General features: G+C 42.0%; 1 protein-coding gene across 5 annotated transcripts in view; it reads right to left on the bottom strand.

The window, feature by feature from the left end:
- Positions 1-22,446, bottom strand: part of cntln (centlein, centrosomal protein) — a 90,343-nt gene that overhangs the window by 46,009 nt on the left and 21,888 nt on the right. For all 5 annotated transcript variants that reach the window (XR_004897020.1, XR_004897021.1, XM_031276831.2 and 2 more), the window contains exons 10-14: positions 20,734-20,874; positions 14,675-14,794; positions 11,689-11,810; positions 7,737-7,853; positions 990-1,090 (exon numbers count right to left, since the gene is read on the bottom strand). Coding sequence is in view for 3 of the 5 variants with exons in the window: in XM_031276831.2 (XP_031132691.1) it covers positions 990-1,090; positions 7,737-7,853; positions 11,689-11,810; positions 14,675-14,794; positions 20,734-20,874 (601 nt within the window). In the remaining 2 variants the exon portion in view is untranslated. The remainder of the gene's footprint in view (positions 1-989; positions 1,091-7,736; positions 7,854-11,688; positions 11,811-14,674; positions 14,795-20,733; positions 20,875-22,446) is intronic.

The following is a 22,446-nucleotide window of genomic DNA, read 5'->3' as shown; positions in this document are numbered from 1 at the left end:
TTTATGTCCTTGATATATAACATATTCAATGGATGTGTTTTTTAAGCTTGGTATGGTACTACTAAGAGTGCATTTTGATAGAGAGAGAATACCACTTTAACATTAGTGGTACTACAATAAAAACAGCAGTACATTGTGCTACTCTCTGCAGTTTTTTTTTTTTTTTTTTTTTTACCCGATGGAAACTGAAAATGACTGTACATGATAGCTCAAAAGACAAGAAAGCAGTTATACAGGAACATGTGTAACATTTATATTTAGTCATTATTTGTCTGACAAGATGCAAAACTCTGTCCTTTCAAAAGAGCTTATTTCCTAGTACTAGACTGTCAATAGGATTTTAATTACTGCCATCCTTTAAATCACGTGCTTCCTTTAAATCTCCAATAGACACCATCACTGGTTGTGAAGAAAATGAAAGTGATCTAGGACAGATTTGTTATTGAACTAGTTAACTGAGGCCAGCAGTTGCGGTGGTCATCGTCTGACAAAAGGTTGCAGATTAGATTGAAAGTGATGTGCTTTTTAACATTGGGAATGATATATGCAGACAAGATGAACACTACTTGATCTCTCAATCAACTTGCGAGGAGTTGATCAAGTCTTAATTGAGTTGTCGTATTAATTCCACTGGGAGTGGTCTAATTAATTCTGCTCACTAATACACATGGCCCAGAGGTAATAGTAAGACTTAAAGGTGCGGTCATGTTACACAAGCATCCTTTTCCACCATTACAGGTGGTCATTCCAGTTTTTTTTTTTAAAGTTTTTTTTAAAATTTTTAATTTTTTTTTAATCTTTGTGCAACATCCTTGGCATCATAGAAAACAATACAGTAAATGAATGCAAGGATTGAATAAAAATTAAATTTACGCAAAATATTTCCACACCAACAGTAAAAATGAAATTGAAAAAAGTGGTTCTAAAGATTCATGTTTACTTGGTTATTTTTAAGTCTCCAAAAATATATAAAGAAAAAGAGGGTTTACCTTGGTGTTCACTAGCAAGACACAAGTGGAGCTCCTTCACTGTGGCCCGGTCCATAGCAGCCTGGACTCTCAGCATGTCCAGCTCCTCTTCTACGCCGGCTCTGCAGTCACACACATAATGAACTTTTCTTCACCCAGCTCTAATGTCAAATCTATTCATCTACAAATATAAATGGCATAACAAAATATGAAATAAATATGAAACCACTACCAACCCAATCTCCACAAATACTATCACTCTCTCAGTCTGGATTCCACTGTGGACTCCATTGTAGAAACTTTTATTTCACATTTTAACTGGAATCTTATCCAGTTAGTGTGTGTATCATAACAGACAAACAGACTGGAAAGTGTGCCCAATTACCTGTCTGCAATTAGCTTGATTCCTGCTAAAGGCTAATTATGTGGAGCCATGCTCGGAGCTTTGCACTTTCAAGTTATTATTAGGACCCCAACTGAAGTCTACTGAGGATACACACAAGCCCACTGAGACAACCACACCTGAAACATACACCTAATTCCCCTCCCCTCTGCTCCACAGAGTCAGAGAGAAACACTAGAAACAAGCTCCTGCTACTGGTGGCATTCTTCCCTCAGTTAACCTCATTACAACAGTAGGTCTTCCTTCTGACTGACTTCTTAAGGCATGCAGCAAGTGCAGCATGCACGATACACTCTGAAATGTTTGAGGATAAACAGGGCATTTGTGGCTACGGTGAACTATGATGAGCATAATGGCAATTAACTCAAACTAGACACCTGTTTCAACCAATCTAATTTTGAATAGCTCAACCAAGATATTTTTCCATACATTTGCCAAGAAAATGACTGGGGAAAAGTTATCGCCATAGCACAGGGAAGGAAAGTAATTAGCTTTTTAGCCCACACAGTCTAGTAGAGGCCTGGTCTAATGGCTGACCGCAGCTTAAATAAGTACACAATTGACTATACCTTAGGGGGGTGAGGAAGCAGATGGATATGTGTCGCTCCTCTATAGATTTTCCTCCATAAATGAACTCAAGTCGATGAGGCACCAGCACTGCCTTATGTGTCCAGGCTGTTAATGGGACAAATGAGCTGAAATATGTAGTGTGTGAAAGGAGCCTCTTCCATCTCATATTTCTCTTTTATGCCTTTTCGGATGCTGATGGTATTGACGCTAAAGCAAAGTTCATATGCAAAACATTCCATTTTGTTAAAGGATGAGCATACTTTCTTGGATGGAGAAGGGATTAGATTGCAGATGGAGTTCATTGGCCAGGGGTCTCCAGTTTCACATCATAACATTCTGGAGATGGAAGACTATTGCAACCTTATTCAGTAACACTCAGTTGTTGCAGTGTGTGCACCAGTCTGCCATAGATAGGGAATTAGCAGAGTTAGGGATGTTAGAGCAATAACACTAATTTGGTGATTTATCTTCAATATTTGCCAAGATTATTTCGTGAAAGTAAAAATAAATGCAAAACTAAAGCAATTAATATATTAAAGCTTTGGTTTGTAGGCCAATTTGTATGTCACTTTGTTACATTTGCTTTAGTTTTGTAAAGTTACATGATGTTAGTCACAATGTTACAGCACCAAGAGTTTTGTTTTGTGTCAAAACAACACATTTGGAATTACAGCATCTGTCAAGGCTTTTTGTCAGTGCTAATTTAATTACACCGGTAAATACAACCACATCTTTCTACAGTATGTACAGCTTTTTCTCTTTTTCTTAGGCAACACGTTAAAACAAATTTCCAAACTACGATTTAATTTGCGACTGCACAAACCGTTTCCATGAGTGGCTTGCTCCAATCTCCCCTTACAGTCTCACTCCCCACACTTTGCTTCCTTGTTTAAGTACATCATTTGATAAACAGTTGCTTACTATTTTCAGCCTATTGGGGTCCTGATGATGGGAAAAGAGTAGCTTTGAGAATTCAAAAGGATGTTTAGGCAACACTGTAAGGCTGCGGTAGTATTGAGCTAAATCCCAACCACAAGGAGCTATGTTTTAGATCTGCATCACATTATAGCCGCCTCCACCCAAAACAAATTCCACACCTTTTCCCTACGTTAGACTACCTTCAGTAACCTGCAATCTCAAATGAAACCATGTTTTCCTGTCATATCCTTGTTATCACAGAGGAGAGGTTCTCTACAGCCACAACTCATATAGAGTATTTCAAGTATTTTTCTTTTTTTAATCTGAATGATAAATTAAATGAAGCTAGCTGGACAATTTTCAATTCCCTCTAAACATGCCGCCACACCTCAGGTAGAATAACACTCATAAGGCATAAAAGTAAAAGAAGTTTTGGCAGAAACCAAACTAAAGGCACCAGACGGGTGTTATGTTTGGTAATGATGTGGTCTGAAATGTAAGTTTGTGTCTCACGCCGCTCTTTTGGCCCGTTTTTGAAAACATTTGTCTCTCTCGTGCAGCGCTAGAACTTCAGCCCTAAGCTATCCACTCCATGTCATTTGATCTTGACTCTACCGGTGTTGCACCTAACACAGCTCAGAGCACAAACTGCCAGCCTCCATCCACAAGGGTGTACAACACAACATCATCTGTAGCCATTGTGCTTTAACATGCCAGCTTCCTCCTCATAACATAAAAATACACAGGAACAGCAGGGAATAGGGTGAGAAACAAAAAACCTCTGGCATTTTTATAGCTGGGGAAAGAATCTTGTTTTTGGGGGTGTGAGGGGGAGATTTCCCTATGGTTAAACTTAGGCTAGAGGGCTGTTCATTCATGGAGGGAGTTTTTGTGGACAAGCCACTGCTGTCAGCAAAAATGGTGACTGGTGGAGTTGGTACATGGCTCAGTGCTGTACTTCAGCTCTGGGCGATGCAGCGGCAGCTGCAACAGCAAGTCTTTAAGAGTTACCGTAGGTTCTCCAGCCACAGGCCACTGATATGAGAGGTGAATGGGGATTCATGTAATAACCACTGGTGGAAACAACCTAGGATGTCCACAATATTCCCTGTTTAAGAGGCTTGTTGATGCTGCTAGGTATCCTGATATAAAATAAGACAATATCATAATGGTGTATTTATCAAACATGAGGAACACAACTTCCGCAGTCAATGACTATTTGAATATGAGAGGAGATAGGCACACTACATTCTCCCTTCTGTACGTGTGAATTGTATTTCTGAGGTTTGGTTCTTTAAAATAACAGTTTTTTTGTGCTCTAATTTTATCTTGTTATGGGACTAAGTAAGACTTAATGGTGCACTGAAGCTTGCATTATAATTACGAACCAAGTGTAAAGCAAGTTTTTTTTACACAATAATTAATTTACCAAATAATTAATGAAGGAAAAACCTTAGTTGTCGGATTTTAAAACATGCATAAAACATTCTGTTTTTGTGTGTGTGTGTGTGTGTGTGTGTGTGTGTGTGTGTGTGTGTGTGTGTGTGTGTGTGTGTGTGTGTGTGTGTGTGTGTGTGTGTGTGTGTGTGTGTGTGTGTGTGTGTGTGTTTGTGTGAGCAAATGTGTCCCTCCTCCAACTAAGCCCTGGTCCGGGGAGCAAAAGACTCTCATTACTTCTAATACCTTTTAGCAAATCAAGATGAAATGGAAAAAAATAGAGGAATCTGAGGAACATCGGGGTAAACTTTATTAAACTTAATTAGTGTCAACGTCGCTTATTGGGGAGGTTCACATCCATAATGGTCACTCTCTATAGAGGAGCTTGCACTGCTGCTGCAGATGCAAATGATCTCAAAGGCTTTTTCCCCAGTAATCGCTAGCTAATTTATGCTTTGATGTCGTCTGAGTATAGCATCTTAAGTCTGAGGGTGCACTGCATGTGTTTATTCTGTTTATGGGGCCTAAATAATCCCTGCCTCTTTTTTACCAGCAGACCTTTAACAACAATTAACAAGCACGGACATGGAGTGCCGCAGACAGATGCATAATGAGGCAGATAAAATGATGATGATTTTTTTTAGCCCACCCTGCCCGTAGCTGCTTGCCAACCATCTACTATAACCAGAAGGAAATCTCAATCAAAAATCATCCTTGGTGTCAACTAGTTTATTTGTTTGTGCCTTTTGCCTTAAAAGCACTCCAGCGTGCATCTGTGAGATACTGTAAACTGGTTAAATGTTGAGAGGTGGGTCTTCATGTCAGAATCTGTCAGTGCATAATCACTATATAAAGAAGAGGCTATTTTTCTTCTAGGATTATTTGTGGACTAAATAATGAAAGAAACATGGCAGTCCCATACTATTAAGAAAAGTTGAAATCATGAGATGGCTAGCATCAAAACATTAAGTGTTTTAGACAAATTCAACTTGGTCATTACATTTCTAAACCAGTTTGCCATGGATACCTTTAATTCTTGTCAACAGCTTTTAAAGTGAGAGAAAATAGACCAAAAGGTGCATGAAAGTAGTGGCCCTGTAGTGCATGTCTTTTTTAAATGTACTGACCAAATAATATGCATATCTTAACAATGTTCAGAACACTAACCCACAACACAAGAAACCATCCTGCTAATAGTTTGCCACAATTTTCTTGTAAAAGGTTGTCAAAGAATAAGCAATTTGTTGCTTACTGCATCCTTAAGTCATTAGGATGAGCCATGGGGAGCCAGTAAATCAGCTAACAAACCGACCTGTTTTACCGTATTGCTCAACCTCTTACTCAAGTGCAGAGATTAGAGGGGGGCCTGGGCTTCATAACCTTCTCTTAACACTGTGGGGACCCACTGTGCAGGACTTATCCCAGCAATATTCATTCTGGGAAACGGTCATTTGGGCCTCAAGACGGTCTTTTACAAGTGCTGTTTCTGGAGGAGGTGATAGGGAGCATCTGTGCACAAAATCATGACAATAAGGGAGCGCAAATGAGAATGAGTTTAAACAGAGACTCTCCTCTAAAGCCAGCCACTTGGCATTCAAAGCTTTATAAGGGGCCTTTATTTGGCCCTAAATTCTTCAGCTTCCAGGAGTTAATTACCCATTAGTGGATCATTGCTAACACTTATCTAGCATAACCTTCACAAGCACAATCATTATAACACGGTCAATGGAACAACAAGCTGCAACTGCTTTTCCCAACAGTTTCCTGGGAGTTATGCTTTCACAAACTCTTGTTGTTGTTGCACTGTGAGGGACACACTTTTGCCTTTTCTGTTGCCTCTCAACAGAAATTTGCATTGCAGAGAAGTAAAGCTGTTTGGTTAAGCTGGCTTTGTCCATAGTCCCAACAACCTTATCTGTTCCTGTTTCTTCCAACAACAGGTATGGAAGAAAGCGATGACTGGAATAGAGATGGGCAGTATGTTTTTTTCTGAGCTGTGTGCAGATGCGTGCCCTGGTACAGAGAGTTTTTCTGAAGTTTAAAGATCCCAGCCAAGTTTACTTTGCACCAGCCACCCGGGTAAGGAGGGGCCCTGGGGGCAGGAATGGAGGAGATGAGGTGGAGCTGGTCAGGGGCACATGAAGGGGATCAACACCAACCCCGGAGGACAGGTCAGTTACACAGCTAGGAAAGAGGCCAGCCACACTCCATCCCACGTGGTTTCCCTCGCAGGTCAGTTTCAAGGACCCTGCGTGTTCACTGTAGTCTGCTCACCCCCCCCTCGCCCCATCCCCAGACCATCCAGTCCTCAACTCTGCTCAGCTCTAGTCGTGGCCGGGAAGGCAGGCGGATGGACATCCCTTAACAGGCAGCATCGGCGGCACTAGGGCTGCTAGCCTGTAATTAGCTCGGACAGCTCAGGCTTGGAGAGAGGCAGCCGGGCTATATCATAATGAGCTCAGCTGGGATTAGGAGGACAGGGCAGGGGGTGAGCAGAGGGGAAAGCAGTGGAGGGGGTGAGGGGCAAGTACTAGAATTCTGGCCTTGGCCTACTGCAGCATCACAGAGGACCAGAGGGAGGGAACTGGGAAGACAAGTAGGAAGAGGGGAAGAGAAGGGTACAGAGGCATAGGATAGAGGAGGGAAGAGGTGAAGGCTAGGGGAGATTGGGGAGAGGAAGACTGTGGCTTTAGGCCAAGCTTTGAGTAGCATCATAGAGGGTCAGTGTTAGTGGTACGGTTACAAGGGCTTTCTTTAGATCAAACAAGACAATGGCTGTACTACACCCAGAGACAGACTTAAAGACAAAGACAGGAGGAAAGAAAGAGAGAAGGAAAAACTAAGTAACAAAGGAAGAAATTCAATGAAAAGCACCTCTTGCAGAAAAGTCACACTGTAATAAAACACCAAACTCAAAGTCAAGATTTGAGCGAATGACACTACTACAGTTTACAGACTATAAGATGTAGAGTATCTTATTGACACTCACTTAATAACACCAGCAACAGGACTATGGTTTGGCATAAATGTTCCATTAAAAATGCAATTATTTCACAAAGGCACAGCCAGGGATTCTGATAATGTGATTTTACTTCCTGCACTTTTATGTGTGAATATTCGGGCAGCCAATTTTACAAATGAGCACAGAGTCTAATGATCTTGCTTTGGCCCCCGCTGGTTGGTAATGATGTGGAGGGCTAGGTGGATGCTGTGAAGTTGGGAAGGGCACACTCAAATTTTAACACCCACAAACAAGAAGGGACAGTTGGAGTGTGCGTCGGTATGTGTGTACACGTGTAAGAGAGAGAGAGAGAGAGAGAGAGAGAGAGAGAGAGAGAGAGAGAGAGTGTTTTAAATTGAATGTGTGTATGCACACTCAAACATCCAGTGCTGATATTATCTATGATTCAGCCAGGCGACTTTGACAGCAGGGGACTTACTTTTCAATGGAGAGTTTCCTGGTGAGGTTTTTCAAGTAGGCCAGCTCATTCCAAACTGCATCACTGTTCTCTTGTCTTAGCTGCCATGCTTCTGCACGCTGCATCCTTCCACCTGGCCTGGGAACACACACGGACGTGCACACGCAAATGAATGAATGAATAAATGAAATGAAATGAATTATTAGTAAAGATATATATTTTTTTGCACACAACATTGATGATAGGCTTACTGGCCTACAGCTAAGGTAGCCATAAGGTAGCCATCCACATATACAGATAAGCTTAAGGATTTACTGTGCCACATTTTAACATTAAAACGTGATGTATAAATATATGAATATGCTAACAATTTTTATTTTAAAAGCTTAGTATTGTATGCACCATAAAAACGTATGTGTATAGGCATTGGGCCACCCTACACGTTATTGTAGGTACAGTTTATTATGCAACTACATTTTATACAATATATGTAGTAAAGGGTCCCTGCTCCGTCTCTCTTTCAGCTAAGGGGTCCTTGGCCTAAAAAAACGGTGAAGACCCCTGACATGAAGCAAATATACTAACAAGGGAAAATGGCTGGTACTGTACATTATCTTGCTGCCTCTGGCCAATTCACATGGGGAAACAAGGCCCCTTAGTCTCACTCTGTTTTTGTTATTCAGCCATCTTTAGCAGTATTCAAATGAGCAGCCTTGACTTTGACATTTCAGTGGCAAATCATGTACACACGTATGCATGTTTGTTAAAGCCCTGGGCACTGCCCGTGTGGCAGGGCGCTGGACCATTCCCTGTGTGCCATGCAAAAATAAATAATGGCAAAAATACACTCGCAAACGAGGTCATTTAAATGTCTACACCTCACTTATGAATACTTAATGACACTTTGTGCTCAGTGGCTGCTCCCACCATTGAACCTCCCTTTTAACACACACAAACACACACACGCACACACACACACGCATGGACACGCACACGCATCCCTGCACGCACCCAACTCATCAATCAGTCTCAGCCCAACACATTCAATTCCAATAAGCCTTTCATTTGCAAACTAAAACAGCTTTTAGTGAGAAATCCACAGATTGAAAAAGTAGCAGATGAGAAGAGAATACTGTTTTTGTCTCACACACACACACACACACACACATACACACACACACACACACACACACACACACACACCTTTTTACTCAATCAATGAGGAAATGGATCAGGAGGGTCACTGGTATTGCGGAGGGCTCCTTTTCCTGTGGTCATTATTGGTGGGGTAGACACAGCCACACTACGCTAATACTACTTAAACCCTGGTGCCTGGGAGTTGGAGGCTACTAAGGAATAGCAAATGTTTTCATTTAATACTGCTAATGGCCCTGTGAGCAATTTGGAGTCCTTGAACATCTCTGTAGTGTATTTGTGTGTGAGTGTATATGTGTGCTATCTGTGGGCTTGGGTTAGTTTCCCAGAGTGCTAAAATACTTAATGGATAATCTTACTGTATAGTCACAGAGATTGATACACGTTTACTCATTCTACAGCAAGCACACAGTGAATTCAGCCTGAGCTATAGCCTGTAAAAGTACATGATTTTACCCACAGCTCTGTTTTAATTATTTCTGTGTGTGATATTTAGGTATGCAGTATATCAACTGCATTCCTTATGAAAGGTGTATGAAGCTTTATTAAGTCACGGTAAAGCATTATACATTTTAATTTGTTTACAGTGGGCCTAAAAGCTGTTGAACATGGAGCCATGAGAGAGCTATCTTCTTCAGGCCTCAGTGCTTCCTCCCCTATGGTATCCTAGTTTCCATTATTAAGCAGGAGGAAATAGAGAGAACTTTTCCACGCTGCTGCGGCTAATTGCTCTGATTCAGGGGGAATCTGTTTATGGGCGCAACTTTGATCAGAGTACGGATGCTTTAATAACCTTTAATTTTATTTGCTCACCCCCATCATCCCCAGTCTGATTAAAAAACTTTTTCCCTTCTCTAATATAAATAAAAAGTTGGCTTTTCCCCCCTCTCCTTCATGCCATTTTGGGAAAATATGGTGGTAATGGTGAATGGCAGGGTGGTTTCACTGGGACTGGCCAACTGGGCACCACCTGCATGCTGATGAGCCAATGGATCCTTCGTCTGCTTTTTGATTGGCTGGTAGTTCTATTATGGGTGGGACTGGTTATCACACACACTAGTGACGTCACTCAGCAGCTGGCCGTACAGCAACCAATTAAAATCTGGAAGCTATAGAAAAAATGATGTTAGTGTCCAACAATAATAAGTTTTATTTGACATATATTGTGTTTATAAAAAGTATTTGTAAGTACAGGCATACTGCATGTGTGTGGCAGGTAAAGGGCGGTGAGGGGGACACACAACGCAGTCTTATCTTTTGGTCTTGCACACAAAAGGGGAACAAAAACGACCCCCCGCTTCTTTCCAAAAAGCCAACAACACAGCATGGAAGCTACAGGGAAATCCCTAACAAGCTCGAAATGCAATGAGACTCGACGCCTATCCCCACTGACTTGTTAGGGTTCTGATTTCCCGGCACTAATGGGAGTATTTAAGTCATTTTCTATTGTCTCTCATTCAGGCTGGCATTACCCCAGTGGGTTTAAAAGCTATTTAAGGATGGGGCTTAATGCCAAATGAATGCCAGGATCATAACATTGAGTGACTGGCTGGTGCCATGGAGGGCTCTGACTGAAAAGGGCAAAGCTGCCTATTGCATCAATTTTATGTCAAATCAGTCATGAAATACAAATACACTGACACTGATAGTACAAACGTATTATTATGGATTTGTAGGTCTTATTAGCTCTTTACTCTTAACTAGAGCCCTGTATCATACAAACAAACATGTACATGTTTTCCTCTCACGTCTTTGACGAAAGTCCTTGATAACCTGTTAAAATGTAAAACAACGGCACAACTGGTGTTGACTCTGAGAGTTCTCTCTCCCTACATCACTCTGTCTTTGTTCCCACTGTCTCAGACACATGGTGTTGAGCCGCGCTGAGCTGACATGAGCCGAGTCGAGCCTAGCGCTGAACACGTTCTCTCACTCACTCTACTTTCACACGGGCTCACATTGCACTGCTGTTTTCTTTAATTAACCCAGAGAGAAAACAGCCGACAGGGTCAACACTTTGCTCCTGTGTGACCACCAAACATATGCAACTTATATATATATATATATTAGTTACATTTTAAACTGGACTCAATGATGCTGTTGGAGAAAAGAAACAGAGACAGAAAAAAGTGGGAACAGGCTGGGGGAGACAATGGAGAAAAAAGACCCTTATACTAATGACATTTTCAAGCACATTTTTTCAGCTTTGTGTAAATATCCTGTGGTTTATGGTGAAGATAACAGGTCGAAGCAGGAAATGGATGTCTCTGCTCCTCCACAGGCCTTCTCAAACACCTTGCACCCCCCAGGACCAGACACCTCCAGCCTCTGGCTCTCACATCCTAATGAACACTGAGGGAGAAGAGACGCAGAAGCGCACACACACACTTGGCACAAAACGGCCCAAATTGACTGGGCTTAAAACCTCAGAGCTTTTCAAAGGCAATGGAAGGAATTTCTCCCACTTTCCCAAATCCAGCACTGAGGTCTTGTCAGACAACATGTGGAGAGCAATGAGTCCCTAAGACGATTTGTGAGTGGTTTCAGAGGGTAGTAGCATTTCACGAGGGCTTTTAACATAAGACAAGGTGAGTTACAGTATGTGCTTTGAAACCTCTCTTACTGCCTGCTGCTGGGTGGAGCTGGAAGTTATCCAAGTTACTTTGTGTATGCAGAGGTCCTCAGTCTTTTATGAGTCTGATGTGTGTACACCAACACTTCCTGTGCATTGTGTGAGTGTACAGTCATTATTTTGTCACATTTTCCCACTGTGTTGTGTGACAAGAGTTTGTTACTAAACATTCAACCGTGTACTTACATGCCATTTGATTTCTCCATCCCTTTCAGCTGCTCTCTGACTGTCTTGTAGTTGGTCTGAATCAGACACAGGCGTTCACGGCGTTTATCATGAGCCCTCCTCAGCTCTTCATTCTCCTCTATCTGTAAGGCACAGTGACAAGATTTCTTTTTTTTCTTCATGTCAAATGAAACATAACTTAACTGAAATAGGGAGTCAGTTTCATTTACACTGGCACAGCAGTGTAGCAGCGAAGCTCCTCACCATCTACGTATTTTAACTGGTCTACAGCTGAAACACCTTTGCTTGACAGAAACCAGCAGTTTCAGATTCTTTTCTCCCTGACAAGTGCTTCCACTCTCACTGGACAACAGAGACATCATTAAGGGACGACATTTACACGCTGAGTCAATGGGGCCACAGAACACCAAGCACACACGCATGCACGCACACACACACACACACACACACACACACACACACACACACACACACACACACACACACACACACCACACACAGTAGTGCTGGGCGATATGGAGAAAATCAAATATCACAATATTTTTAACCAAATACATCAAATACCAGCAGCGGTGGATTTGTTGCTGACACTGTTGTTGACAGCTATTAAAACACTGCAAGATTGGGCTCCAGCTTTAAAGAAGGAGTAAGAGAAGACAACATATAGATTTTTCTTGTCAGGGGCACCCCTCCTCCTCATCACACTGACCTTAACAGCGAGGGCGATGGAGAAAACACTTTCAAAAGACAGAACAAACAGAGGTGGAAAAAGAGCGAAGGAAGAGAGAAAGGCAGCTGATGAAAATAGAGGAAAGAGAAACAGAGGGAGCAGAGAAATTAGAAAGAGAAGAAAGAGAGAGAGCAAAGCAAAAGAGAAAGTGAAAGGAAGAGCGCAGGACAGGTTTCTGCTTGAGTGGCTAAGGCTGGGGAGAGTTGTCGAGCGCTTTCTGTAGGGAAGGAGCTTGTTTACTGCTGATATGACACGGCTGCCCTGCAGAGAGGGAAATGCGAGCCCTCAGCCCTGTTATTATTAACAAGGACAAAGAGAACGGAGAGAGCGCACAAACATGTACCGGACACACAACAGGTGCACACACACACACACAGCACATTCACACTGCCAATGTGACAAGTATGGATTTTTCCTGGTGCGGATTATTCACAGAGGACATCTGCAAGACATCCTCGGCCTCCTCAAGCTGCCCCCAACCTCTCAAAAATAAGGCTCTAATGAAAGGGGCCAGACCAGGGCAGTGTTAACTGGTCGAACTAGGAGCTGGGGGAGGACACAGAAGAGTTGAGGCTGACTGATGGAGGGGGGGGGGCAAGTGGCAGGGCATTAGCCACATCATGGCTTCCCAGGCTCCTTAGAGAGCTTCCCCTGGGCAGCCCAGTTGTGGACATCAGGCCACAGACCCTTGCCCACAGATCAATACACCCCCTTACTCAGCCAGCATACACATCTGTGGACGTTCTCAAGCTGAAAAATAATTACAAAGCAACAGCTACTGTTTACTTGAAAGTGTGCGGAAGAAAAAAAAGAGGCCGTTATTATGAGAATTGTTTGTTTGTCTGCTGCTGTTAGTTGCGAAGGTCAAAATGTCAATGGCACAGGCTGGCGTACCCAATTTATTTGACTGGCATTCTTTTGGAAAGAATTGGATAGGATCAACTGGAGAACAACGGAGTGGACAGAGTGAAGTATTGTATTGAAAGATGCTGGAGGTTGACTTCTCAACTGCAGCTGATGGAGTGTATTTTGCTTAATGCCAGATCCAAGCAAAGGACATAACCCCTACATCGTGTTCTGAACTAATGCTCTCATTAATGTGGCCACAGATTTGAGTTGCCAATCACGGTTTTTCTTTGCATACCTTTGCTAAAAGCCCCTCAACTGGCAGACACGTAAATGGCACTATTAACTAAGACAGTCATGCGCGTCGTCTGTATCTACGTTGAGCATTAACGTCTGACTAGGTGTCTGCCAGTGATGTAATTCAGACACTTCAGATCTGACAAGAAAATGATGCCTAATGTGTTCCTGGAATTGTGTTCAAAGGGAGATGACCTCTGCATAATCACTCACTCACTGGTCAGCATGAAAGATGGAAAGGATAAAGAGAGGCAACAAGGAGGACAGCTTTAGAGAAAGGTCCAAATAAAATAAAGGGATTATGGCAATGGAAAATATACTCTGCTGACATAAAATAAAAAAAAGAAAGTCAAATGTTGAGACTTAAATGAAAACATAGGGGAGAGGTGAACATTAAGTGTATATACCTTGCAGCGAATGAAGAATAGTGGGAGAAAGACGTCCTAGAGCATGTGAAGGTTAAAAGACCAATAAAGCTGATTCGTTTAAGGGAAAAACTCTGCTGCATCCACTTTCACCAGAGCAGCTCCTCTCCTGCTGCTTCACTACCTACGCACGCTCTGTTTGTGTGCGTGCACATATATCTGTGTCTGTGTGTGTGTGTGTGTGTGTGTGTGTGTGTGTGTGCGTGCGTGCGTGTGTGCGTGTGCGTGTGTGTGTGTGTGTGAGAGAGACACTGTAAGAGAAGGTCATGGAGGAGTAGTGCAATTGAACCCTTTGGAGTCTGTGACTCTTACAGAGCTGCAAACCTCCCTACAACCTAGCAGCTGATAGCAGCAATCATATGTAAGATAGTGGCCAGAGCAAGAAACAGCTCAACTATGCCTGTCTACTGCTCCACACTATCAGCTGGACACCACTATGTCATTGAATGTGTCCAATTCAGCAAACAATACAATTTCAAAGTCACTGGCAGTCAACACAGCCACTGGTGTGTGGGAAAACATTGAGGCAGTAGATTAAGACAGAAAAGACAGAAAGGATGATGGGGGCTGCACAAAACAAAGGGCATACAGTTATTATAAACCATAAAGAAACGTTGGGGATAGATTGATTCATGTAAATGAGAAAAGGAGAGGATATTATGTGCATTTTTGTGCGTTTGCTAGTCACCTTCAATTGCAGCAGCCCCTCAAGGTCTTGAATCCTCTGTTCTGCCCTTCTTCTCCTCCCGCTAGCCAACTCCACAGTGCTGGCTGGGGACAGAGACCTGGATCGCTGCACTGGTGCCCCCTGGGACAGGGAAGCAAAGATGCACTGGGGTGAGAACTTGAGCACACTTACAGGCACATACCCATGCAACAATTAACATCTGTAGAAACACTGAGTGAATGCCAATAATGGAATCATCCATGTTCATTCCATTCCCCTCTCACCTGGAGTAAAACATGCACATTGTCTTCTTTAGTACACACATATGCACACACAAACAAACATACTACCAGAGGAATAAAGCAAGCAGGCTGGAGCAGCAGTCCGCAGAAGCTTAAGGGAGGAGGTTTTCAGTTTTGTGTGTGTGTCTGTGTGTTTGGAAGTGGGAGTTGCAAGCTGAGAGCGGCAAAGGTTTCTCCCTGCGACTGGCTAATGAGTATGTTCATTTCCATTTACATTGTTTCTTTGACAATAATGATGTCCCATTAGGGGAGACTAAAGGGGCTATAGATTCCAGAATGTGCTAGGCTTCATTACAAGAGGTGAGCAGGGAGGCCGCTCTAATTGCTCTACTAGGGGCCTCCAGGTTACACTTGATAGGACAACTGGAAGAGCCGCCGATTAGGGGGGAAGAAGGGGAGGTGCAGTTTGGTAGCCAGCCTCTTCTGTAGAAATAAATAAAGAACTGGAGAAGTGCTGGGGCCGCGCCATAGAAAAGCAGTGGGAACAATATGCTAGTGGAATATGAATATGGGAGGATAGGAGGCCCCCTGTGGTGCCAGTCAGGGCTGACCAGATGGCAGGCTAAAATATGCAATGTGACTGACTAAACGTACACCAGTCCATGGGCTGAAGTGGTTGAGGAGTGGAGGAGAGGAAGTTTATGATAGGATGGTGGATCAAAAAGCCCCCCACCCTCGAAAAATGTGCTCTGATGCTTTGTTGTCTATTCAAGTCATAGAACTACAGTTTGGTAGAAACAGCAAGTGCATTTTAATTATACAGGTTCAAGTGTTCGAACCCTTCGAAATGATACATATATCAATCACAGGGGGCAGCAAACATGTTTTGAGAGCTTACTCAGCAGAGGAAGAGCAATTCATTTGTTTACAGTGCAGCCAAACAAACTGTGGGCTGTGAGGATTTATTGCGTGAAGTTGCTTCAGACTAAAGAAGACAGTGAACAATGTTGTCCTGCCTGCATCTATCTATTAAAGGCAGGAGTCTCTGTCTGGCCAGGCGCTCAGTTCAACAGGATGTTGAACCCACATGCGCAAAAGAAGAAAAGACGTCACATGCAGCACGCTGACGTACGGAAATAAACATGGAGGCCACTGGGTACTATTGTCGACTATTGCTGTGTGAATAAACTAGAGCTGCCCCCTGGACGTGACGCGTTTAATGTTTATTAACTGTAAATAAAACTAATCGACGCACAATAAAGGGTGAAAAAAAAATCAATCGCGGAGCTCAGGGCTTTACAGCTTTCATAATATAATAATATGAGGGCCCCAGGCAAACAGCGTCTTGCTTTACTTTTCACCCTTTTCCTAACTGGGAATGTTGGTATTGGCAGAGGTAGGAGAATTACTCAAGTTTTTTTTTCTGAAGTAAAACTATTAGCTATTAATTGTAAAACTATTAATACCACACAGTAAAGGTCCTGCATTCAAATGATTACTTTAAGTGAAAGACAGGCATTATGAGCATAATGTATTCAAATTTACTTCACGTTTGTTTAAGGTGGAGCTTTCAACTCTAATATAATGTATAATGCTAGATAGTTTAATAAATAATAATGCATCATATTTTTATTGTTATATTTTGTGAATAAAATCTGAATCTGCAAGATAACCAGTAACATTTCTCTGACAGGTTAATGTAGTAGTACAATGTTTTCCTCTGAAGTAAAAGCACAAGGTGAGTCATGGTATACAGTTCAGTTACATATCAGTGCATTGGGGGCCTTCTGTAAGTTATTTCGGGGGAAAATAGTTCTGAAGAAAGCTGCAAGCAGCAATAGAGGAGGCCAAGCAATCAGCCTGTTCCGAACAGGCACGTTTTGATTGGGCACTGCACTATTTTTGTAAAATCCATGTATGCAATGGCTTTTGTCTGCTGCATCACATTTTCTGTAAGATTCCTTGTGCATGGGTATGCAATTTGAATCCTGCACAGGAGATGAAAACTACATGTGGCATTAAGGCAATTATTGCCGTAATATTAAGGATTATAAAGATAATAAGTACATAAATAATGTAACTTGACATGTTAATCCTCATTTTATCACTATTATATTCATAAAATCCTTTGTCTGTGACAAGAAAGTCTAAGTATGCACGTGTGTTTGGGAATGTGCCCTAAGGTTACAGTTGACTCCAGTGATCTGGTGTGCCCGGTTCTGCTATCAATCCTGCATGGGTGCCAACCATGTGTTCTAACTCAGCCTTAATGACTCTATGCAACTAATTAGCAGATTGATCTGCATATTCCTGATGAGTGGCAGGCCAACTGGCTTAGCCTGTATGTGCATCGGGGAAACTGAGAAGCCAAAAGGGGAATCCAACTCAACAAAAAGCCCTAAACTTAAAAGTAAAGATGACTAACTATAAAGTATGACTTATTTAGGATGAATTCTAAATAGGTTTTCAGGTAGAAGTACATTTTGGGGAGGGGTTATTTACCAATGAGCTGAATTTCCCATTACTAGTGTTCTTCTGTATGTAGAAACCAGAGAAGAGTGCTTTGTACAGGGGAAGATGACATGGCGATACTGACAAATGACTGCGTTTTGCTGCAGATGTTCTCTCTGGTCCAGTTAGACGCCTGTCTGACGCAGTTTCACGAGACACATAAATGCCTTCTGTTTGTGTGGGAAGCTCTATCTTGTGACATTGTTGTTAATGTTCCACAAGATGGGCCTGAAAGATAGAAAGCAGAGAACACGAGGCAAAGAAAGATGTGCCCACTGTCTACCTCAGCTCGGCAGCTGGTTGGCAGCCATGACCTGACCTGTACATCACACTCTGTAATGGCTCTGAAAACACGAGAGTGCAATGCAGATGGACGGGGGGAGGAGGGTGTACAGTAAGAGGAAAATGAGGAGAGAGGCCTGAATCTAAACAGAGTCTGTATGCAAGCAAGAGTAAAACACTTAGTTACTGAGGGGTCAGTGTCACTGGCTTTAGAGCAAAGAAAAAACATTTCATCGACTGCCTCCCTCCTCCACCCTCTCTCTCTCCATCTCCTAGAGAGAGGGGTCACTGTCATCAATGGGCTTCTTTATGATTGCAGCAGTGTGTCATGTGTGCGTCTGGAGCTCTCAAAGCTGAACTTGTTCAGGTTCCCGGGCAAATAGGAACGTTGTACACACACAAGCACAGGATAAGACACATACATAGACAGACATACATTGAAGTGTAAACGCATGGGTGCACATATAAACACAAAGCAAATGGACTCCATCTCACAAAAGAATCTATTAAAAGGAGCACAAAAATATAAAAATTCAATTAGGAAGCCATACCCCCGGTGGAACGAGTCGAAAGGCTCCCCGGAGGCTGCAATCAACGACTTTTATAAGAAAAAAACGATAGCCTCCACTACCCAATGTGACAGACGCTGGAGAGATAGTGGCTTTTGTTTATGAGAAGAGGCCCAAGATACAAAGACCTGGTTACCCTTCCGAAATCCTTTAGTCCTGTCCAAATAGATGCATAACTTGTACATAGCTTGTATGGGAAAAAGTGAATTAAGCCATCTATTGCTCTCCTTGGCAGAGGAGCTCCATGTTATCATAATCTTTGTCTTCCTCTGACTCAACAGAGAGGGAAACTCTGCATTGAGGTCTTCCACCATGTCCCCCCAGCAATAGCTAGTTGAAGCCACCTTATCCCTGTGCTTTGCCATGGCGCTGAAAAGGCAGGGATCAGCTTTTGAGTCCACTGACATTCACAAGCAACGCTCAAGAATTCCAACCAGCATGGCGTTGCAGTGCTCGCAAGACTCTGCATCTGAGAGCAAAGCCTTGGCACGCTTTTACTCCCATATATGTGATGCAGTGGTGATGGTTGCCCTTCCCTGAGATAGTAAAACCCCAATCGGCTAAGCAAGGGCCGAATGATACATCCTTAACCTTGCCGCCACAAGCGTTTCCTTAAGACGGTACAGTGAACTCAAGTGATCTTCACAGGGACGAAAACCTGAATACCGCGTTGGGCGCCACGGGCGATTATAAAAAAGATACCAAGCAAGGTTTGATTCAAAGTTGAACTACATCATGCTCATAGTGGACCACTGAAATAAAGTAAAAAATATTTGTTAAACAAATGTGGTTTAATTAATAAAACTTATTAATCGTTCATAAGTTAATTCACTTTTGTTTGTTTTTTAAAATCAGGCTTTTGTAGTTCAAAGAAAACTTTTCCTCCCTCAAAACATCAGCTTACCATATGTAGCAAATTATGAGTCATGTACCACTGTGAACTGCTTGTCACCTCAGCCAATAACCCCGTTTCACTTTGGGCACTTAGTGAATGAGCTACAAATTGTGTCTTAGGTGGTAGCAGTGGGCTGCACAGAACGCTCATTTCATCAGCTTTTGACCTTGCAGGCTGGTATTATTGTTTAAATGGAGTGTAATGAAGCATAGCAGGTTCATGGTTTCTTTGGAGCATCATCACATTTGGATATTAAGCAGCCAACAGCGACAACTGCTTAAAAAGAATTTCACTTATTTATTAACAGTAAAGTTTAACATACTTTGAGTTGAGATGATGTTTACTTACCTAAAGCCAATGACCTTAGGTTTTACAACTCTTTTTTTGACTTAATAGGGAGAGCCTAGTATTGGCTGAATGATGAACATGCCACAGTGCCACATGGCCGGTTGAGTGAACAATGTTAGACCACTCCTACTGTAGCAGCCTTAGAGAGATGACTGCTTTGTTATCATCACTCAGGGAATACAAGTAGAAAGTGTTCAAAATGAAACTGAACAGGGAAAACTAAATCTAAAAGGTTATCCTAAACATTAATCCAATTTAATTTAATTATGTTAATTAACTTACGTACTTATGGACTTTTTGTGTCATCTGTGAATTGTTGCCCAATGCAGGATTCATGAGCCCAAGTAGTAAAAGAAAGGAGGGCTAAGCATTCTTTTTTTTTTTTGATAGAACAACACATGAACACTGTGTTAAACACACTGATTTACACTTTTATAAATCAGATTCTGATTAATGTTTTTATTCAGCATAATAAGGCATCAAAAATTTATTGTGTGAAAAATGCATTATAGTCCCACTCTAATTTAAAGTATCGGCACAAGAATCTAAATAATTAATAGTAGGTGCATAACAATAGTCCGATTATGTGTGCGTGCGTTTCCTAGGGAAAACATGACAGAGCCTTCAGAAAAGGCAAGCATATCCAATGATGTCAATACTGTTTATTTATTTTGTACAAAATGATTATATTACATGTATGCCTGAACAGAAGCACCTTCATTGAAGCTATAATGAGGACAGCTGTATAAATTGAACAAAGTGTCTTCAGGCCAGCTTTAAAGTGAAGCCATCTAGAAACATGTCCTGCCAAACTTATGAGTGGAATACTGAGAAGATCAAAAGCTTCTTTCTTGTTCATAATGTACTGTTGAAGCGGTAAATTAGCCAGTGCCTGAGCCCAAGGCATGCGTGAAACCAGCAGCACACGCCGGCTTGGTCACAGTAGGAAAGGCATCTCTGTGTGTGTGTGTGTGTGTGTGTGTGTGTGTGTGTGTGTGTGTGTGTGTGTGTGTGTGTGTGTGTGTGTGTGTGTGTGCTGGGGAGTTCAGGACAAAGGTTGGCAAAAGCAGGGTCTGATAAATCACATGATTCTCAACAGACATTTTCCTTCATATCCCTTCTCTATGGCTTTGATCTTATCTGAGCAAAGTGGTAATGGGTAAGTGAGGGCATGTAAGCTGCTCACCCACGTGCTGTCTTTGACATAATTGGCAGTAGTGTGTGCTAACCTACCCGCTGTCCACTGAAGGTACTGGTGGATCTCTGCTGAAGGGTCTTATCCTCTGGCCTGGGATCTGAGCCTCGGGTGGGGGCCCAGTCAGAATCAGGGCTAGACCTCTGAGCTGCAGCATCAACCTGCTCTGACACCACTGCCTGTAAGAAAAGAGAGACAGTGCAGGTGTGTTTGTGTTGTGAGTGAGAAAGACAGGCCTAGAGGTGCAAGAGGACAACAGTAAAGTGACCAAACAAAATGGTGTGTTAAGATGACTTGGATTGCTGAGCAGCTGTTGTTTTGTGAAGCACATACACGAAAACAAGTATCACTGCCCTTAATATGCTTCAAACTCGCATGTTTATATGTAAGTGTTTGTGTGTACAGCTTAACAGTAATTTAACACTCAGATTATTCTAAATATGTTCGACATGTGTCCGATTCAAAAGGATAATGTTCTCATGTAGGTAAGGACTAGTAATTAATGATTCCTAATCTGTGACATGATGTCATGATATCTAGAAAAAATGTTTTTCCCCCTAGTTTTTCATTTCACTTTAAAATTACATACTAGCCCCAGTTTAACCAAAACAGTATATAAACAAAAGGAATTAATCTAAATATTGGTAGTTTAGACAAACACACATATTCAAAACACAAATTGGGATTACAATCCAGACATAAGATATCAGGATAGGTGAGGTTACATAAAAACATGTCAGCAACCTAGTGGTAAAACATCAAGAAAACAGAAACACCTTGAAATTGAAAAGCAAGCAAGCTTCTTTGTATAATTTCTACGTTCCTCTTACGGTTACAAATTACAGTATACAGGGAGAAATCTATAGGAGAGGTGGACATATCAGTTTGTGCATTAACAGTTATTTCAATGGACAACAATACAATGTCATAATTTCTGCCACATTTCTACTGTTGAGTTAATAAAGGGCAGTTGACAAAATTAATTCAGGGAAATATAGAAAATCACAAGATGACAGAGTTTCAAGTAGTTCAATTGACTAACCATGCATACTGGTTGTGCACATGACAATTTCATATGCCAAAGTCAATAACCAGATATGTCATGTGGCAGTTGTACAGCTATCCACCACCTCCAGCATTGTGGTGTGTGCTATCATGGCCCGTCTATTTATCAGTGTCTCTTAACCTGCAGCATCTGCACACCTCAGCACACAGCAGGGACTACCAAAACAAACTGAAGGGGACAAAGATAAAGTATAGGGCCCACCCACAGAGAAGTAGGTTGTGATGCACACACATCCACAAAGGCAAACACTGACACATTTACATTCCTATAATGCAACGGTGCAAGTATGGATTTTAAAATGTCACTTAAATGACATTCTATCTTCACACTTTTGCTGCTGCAAAACAGCAGCAACAGTCCTTCATGGTAATGTGTATGTACAAAATGAATGGCTTTAAGATCTGTTTTAGAGACACATACACTCTATAGTCAAAGGGCATGTACATATATACACTTTGTGCACACTTAGTTGATGCCTGAGTCCTTTATGTTGAAGTTAACACTCACCCATATAGCTCTTGACTTCATCACCTTACTGCATACATCCTCACCTTTCTTTTCTTAAATCCTTAATAAAAAGGTGTGAAACACTAAAAAAACAGTCGCACCTGCTGCTATCAACAACACGTCTACTGAACACATCAAATTAGAGCCTTTTGACAAACAGAGGCATTCACAACTGTGT

Source organism: Sander lucioperca, chromosome 4 (assembly GCF_008315115.2).
Source record: "Sander lucioperca isolate FBNREF2018 chromosome 4, SLUC_FBN_1.2, whole genome shotgun sequence".
Classification (NCBI taxonomy): domain Eukaryota; kingdom Metazoa; phylum Chordata; class Actinopteri; order Perciformes; family Percidae; genus Sander; species Sander lucioperca.
This window is presented reverse-complemented; position numbering and strand designations above follow the sequence as displayed.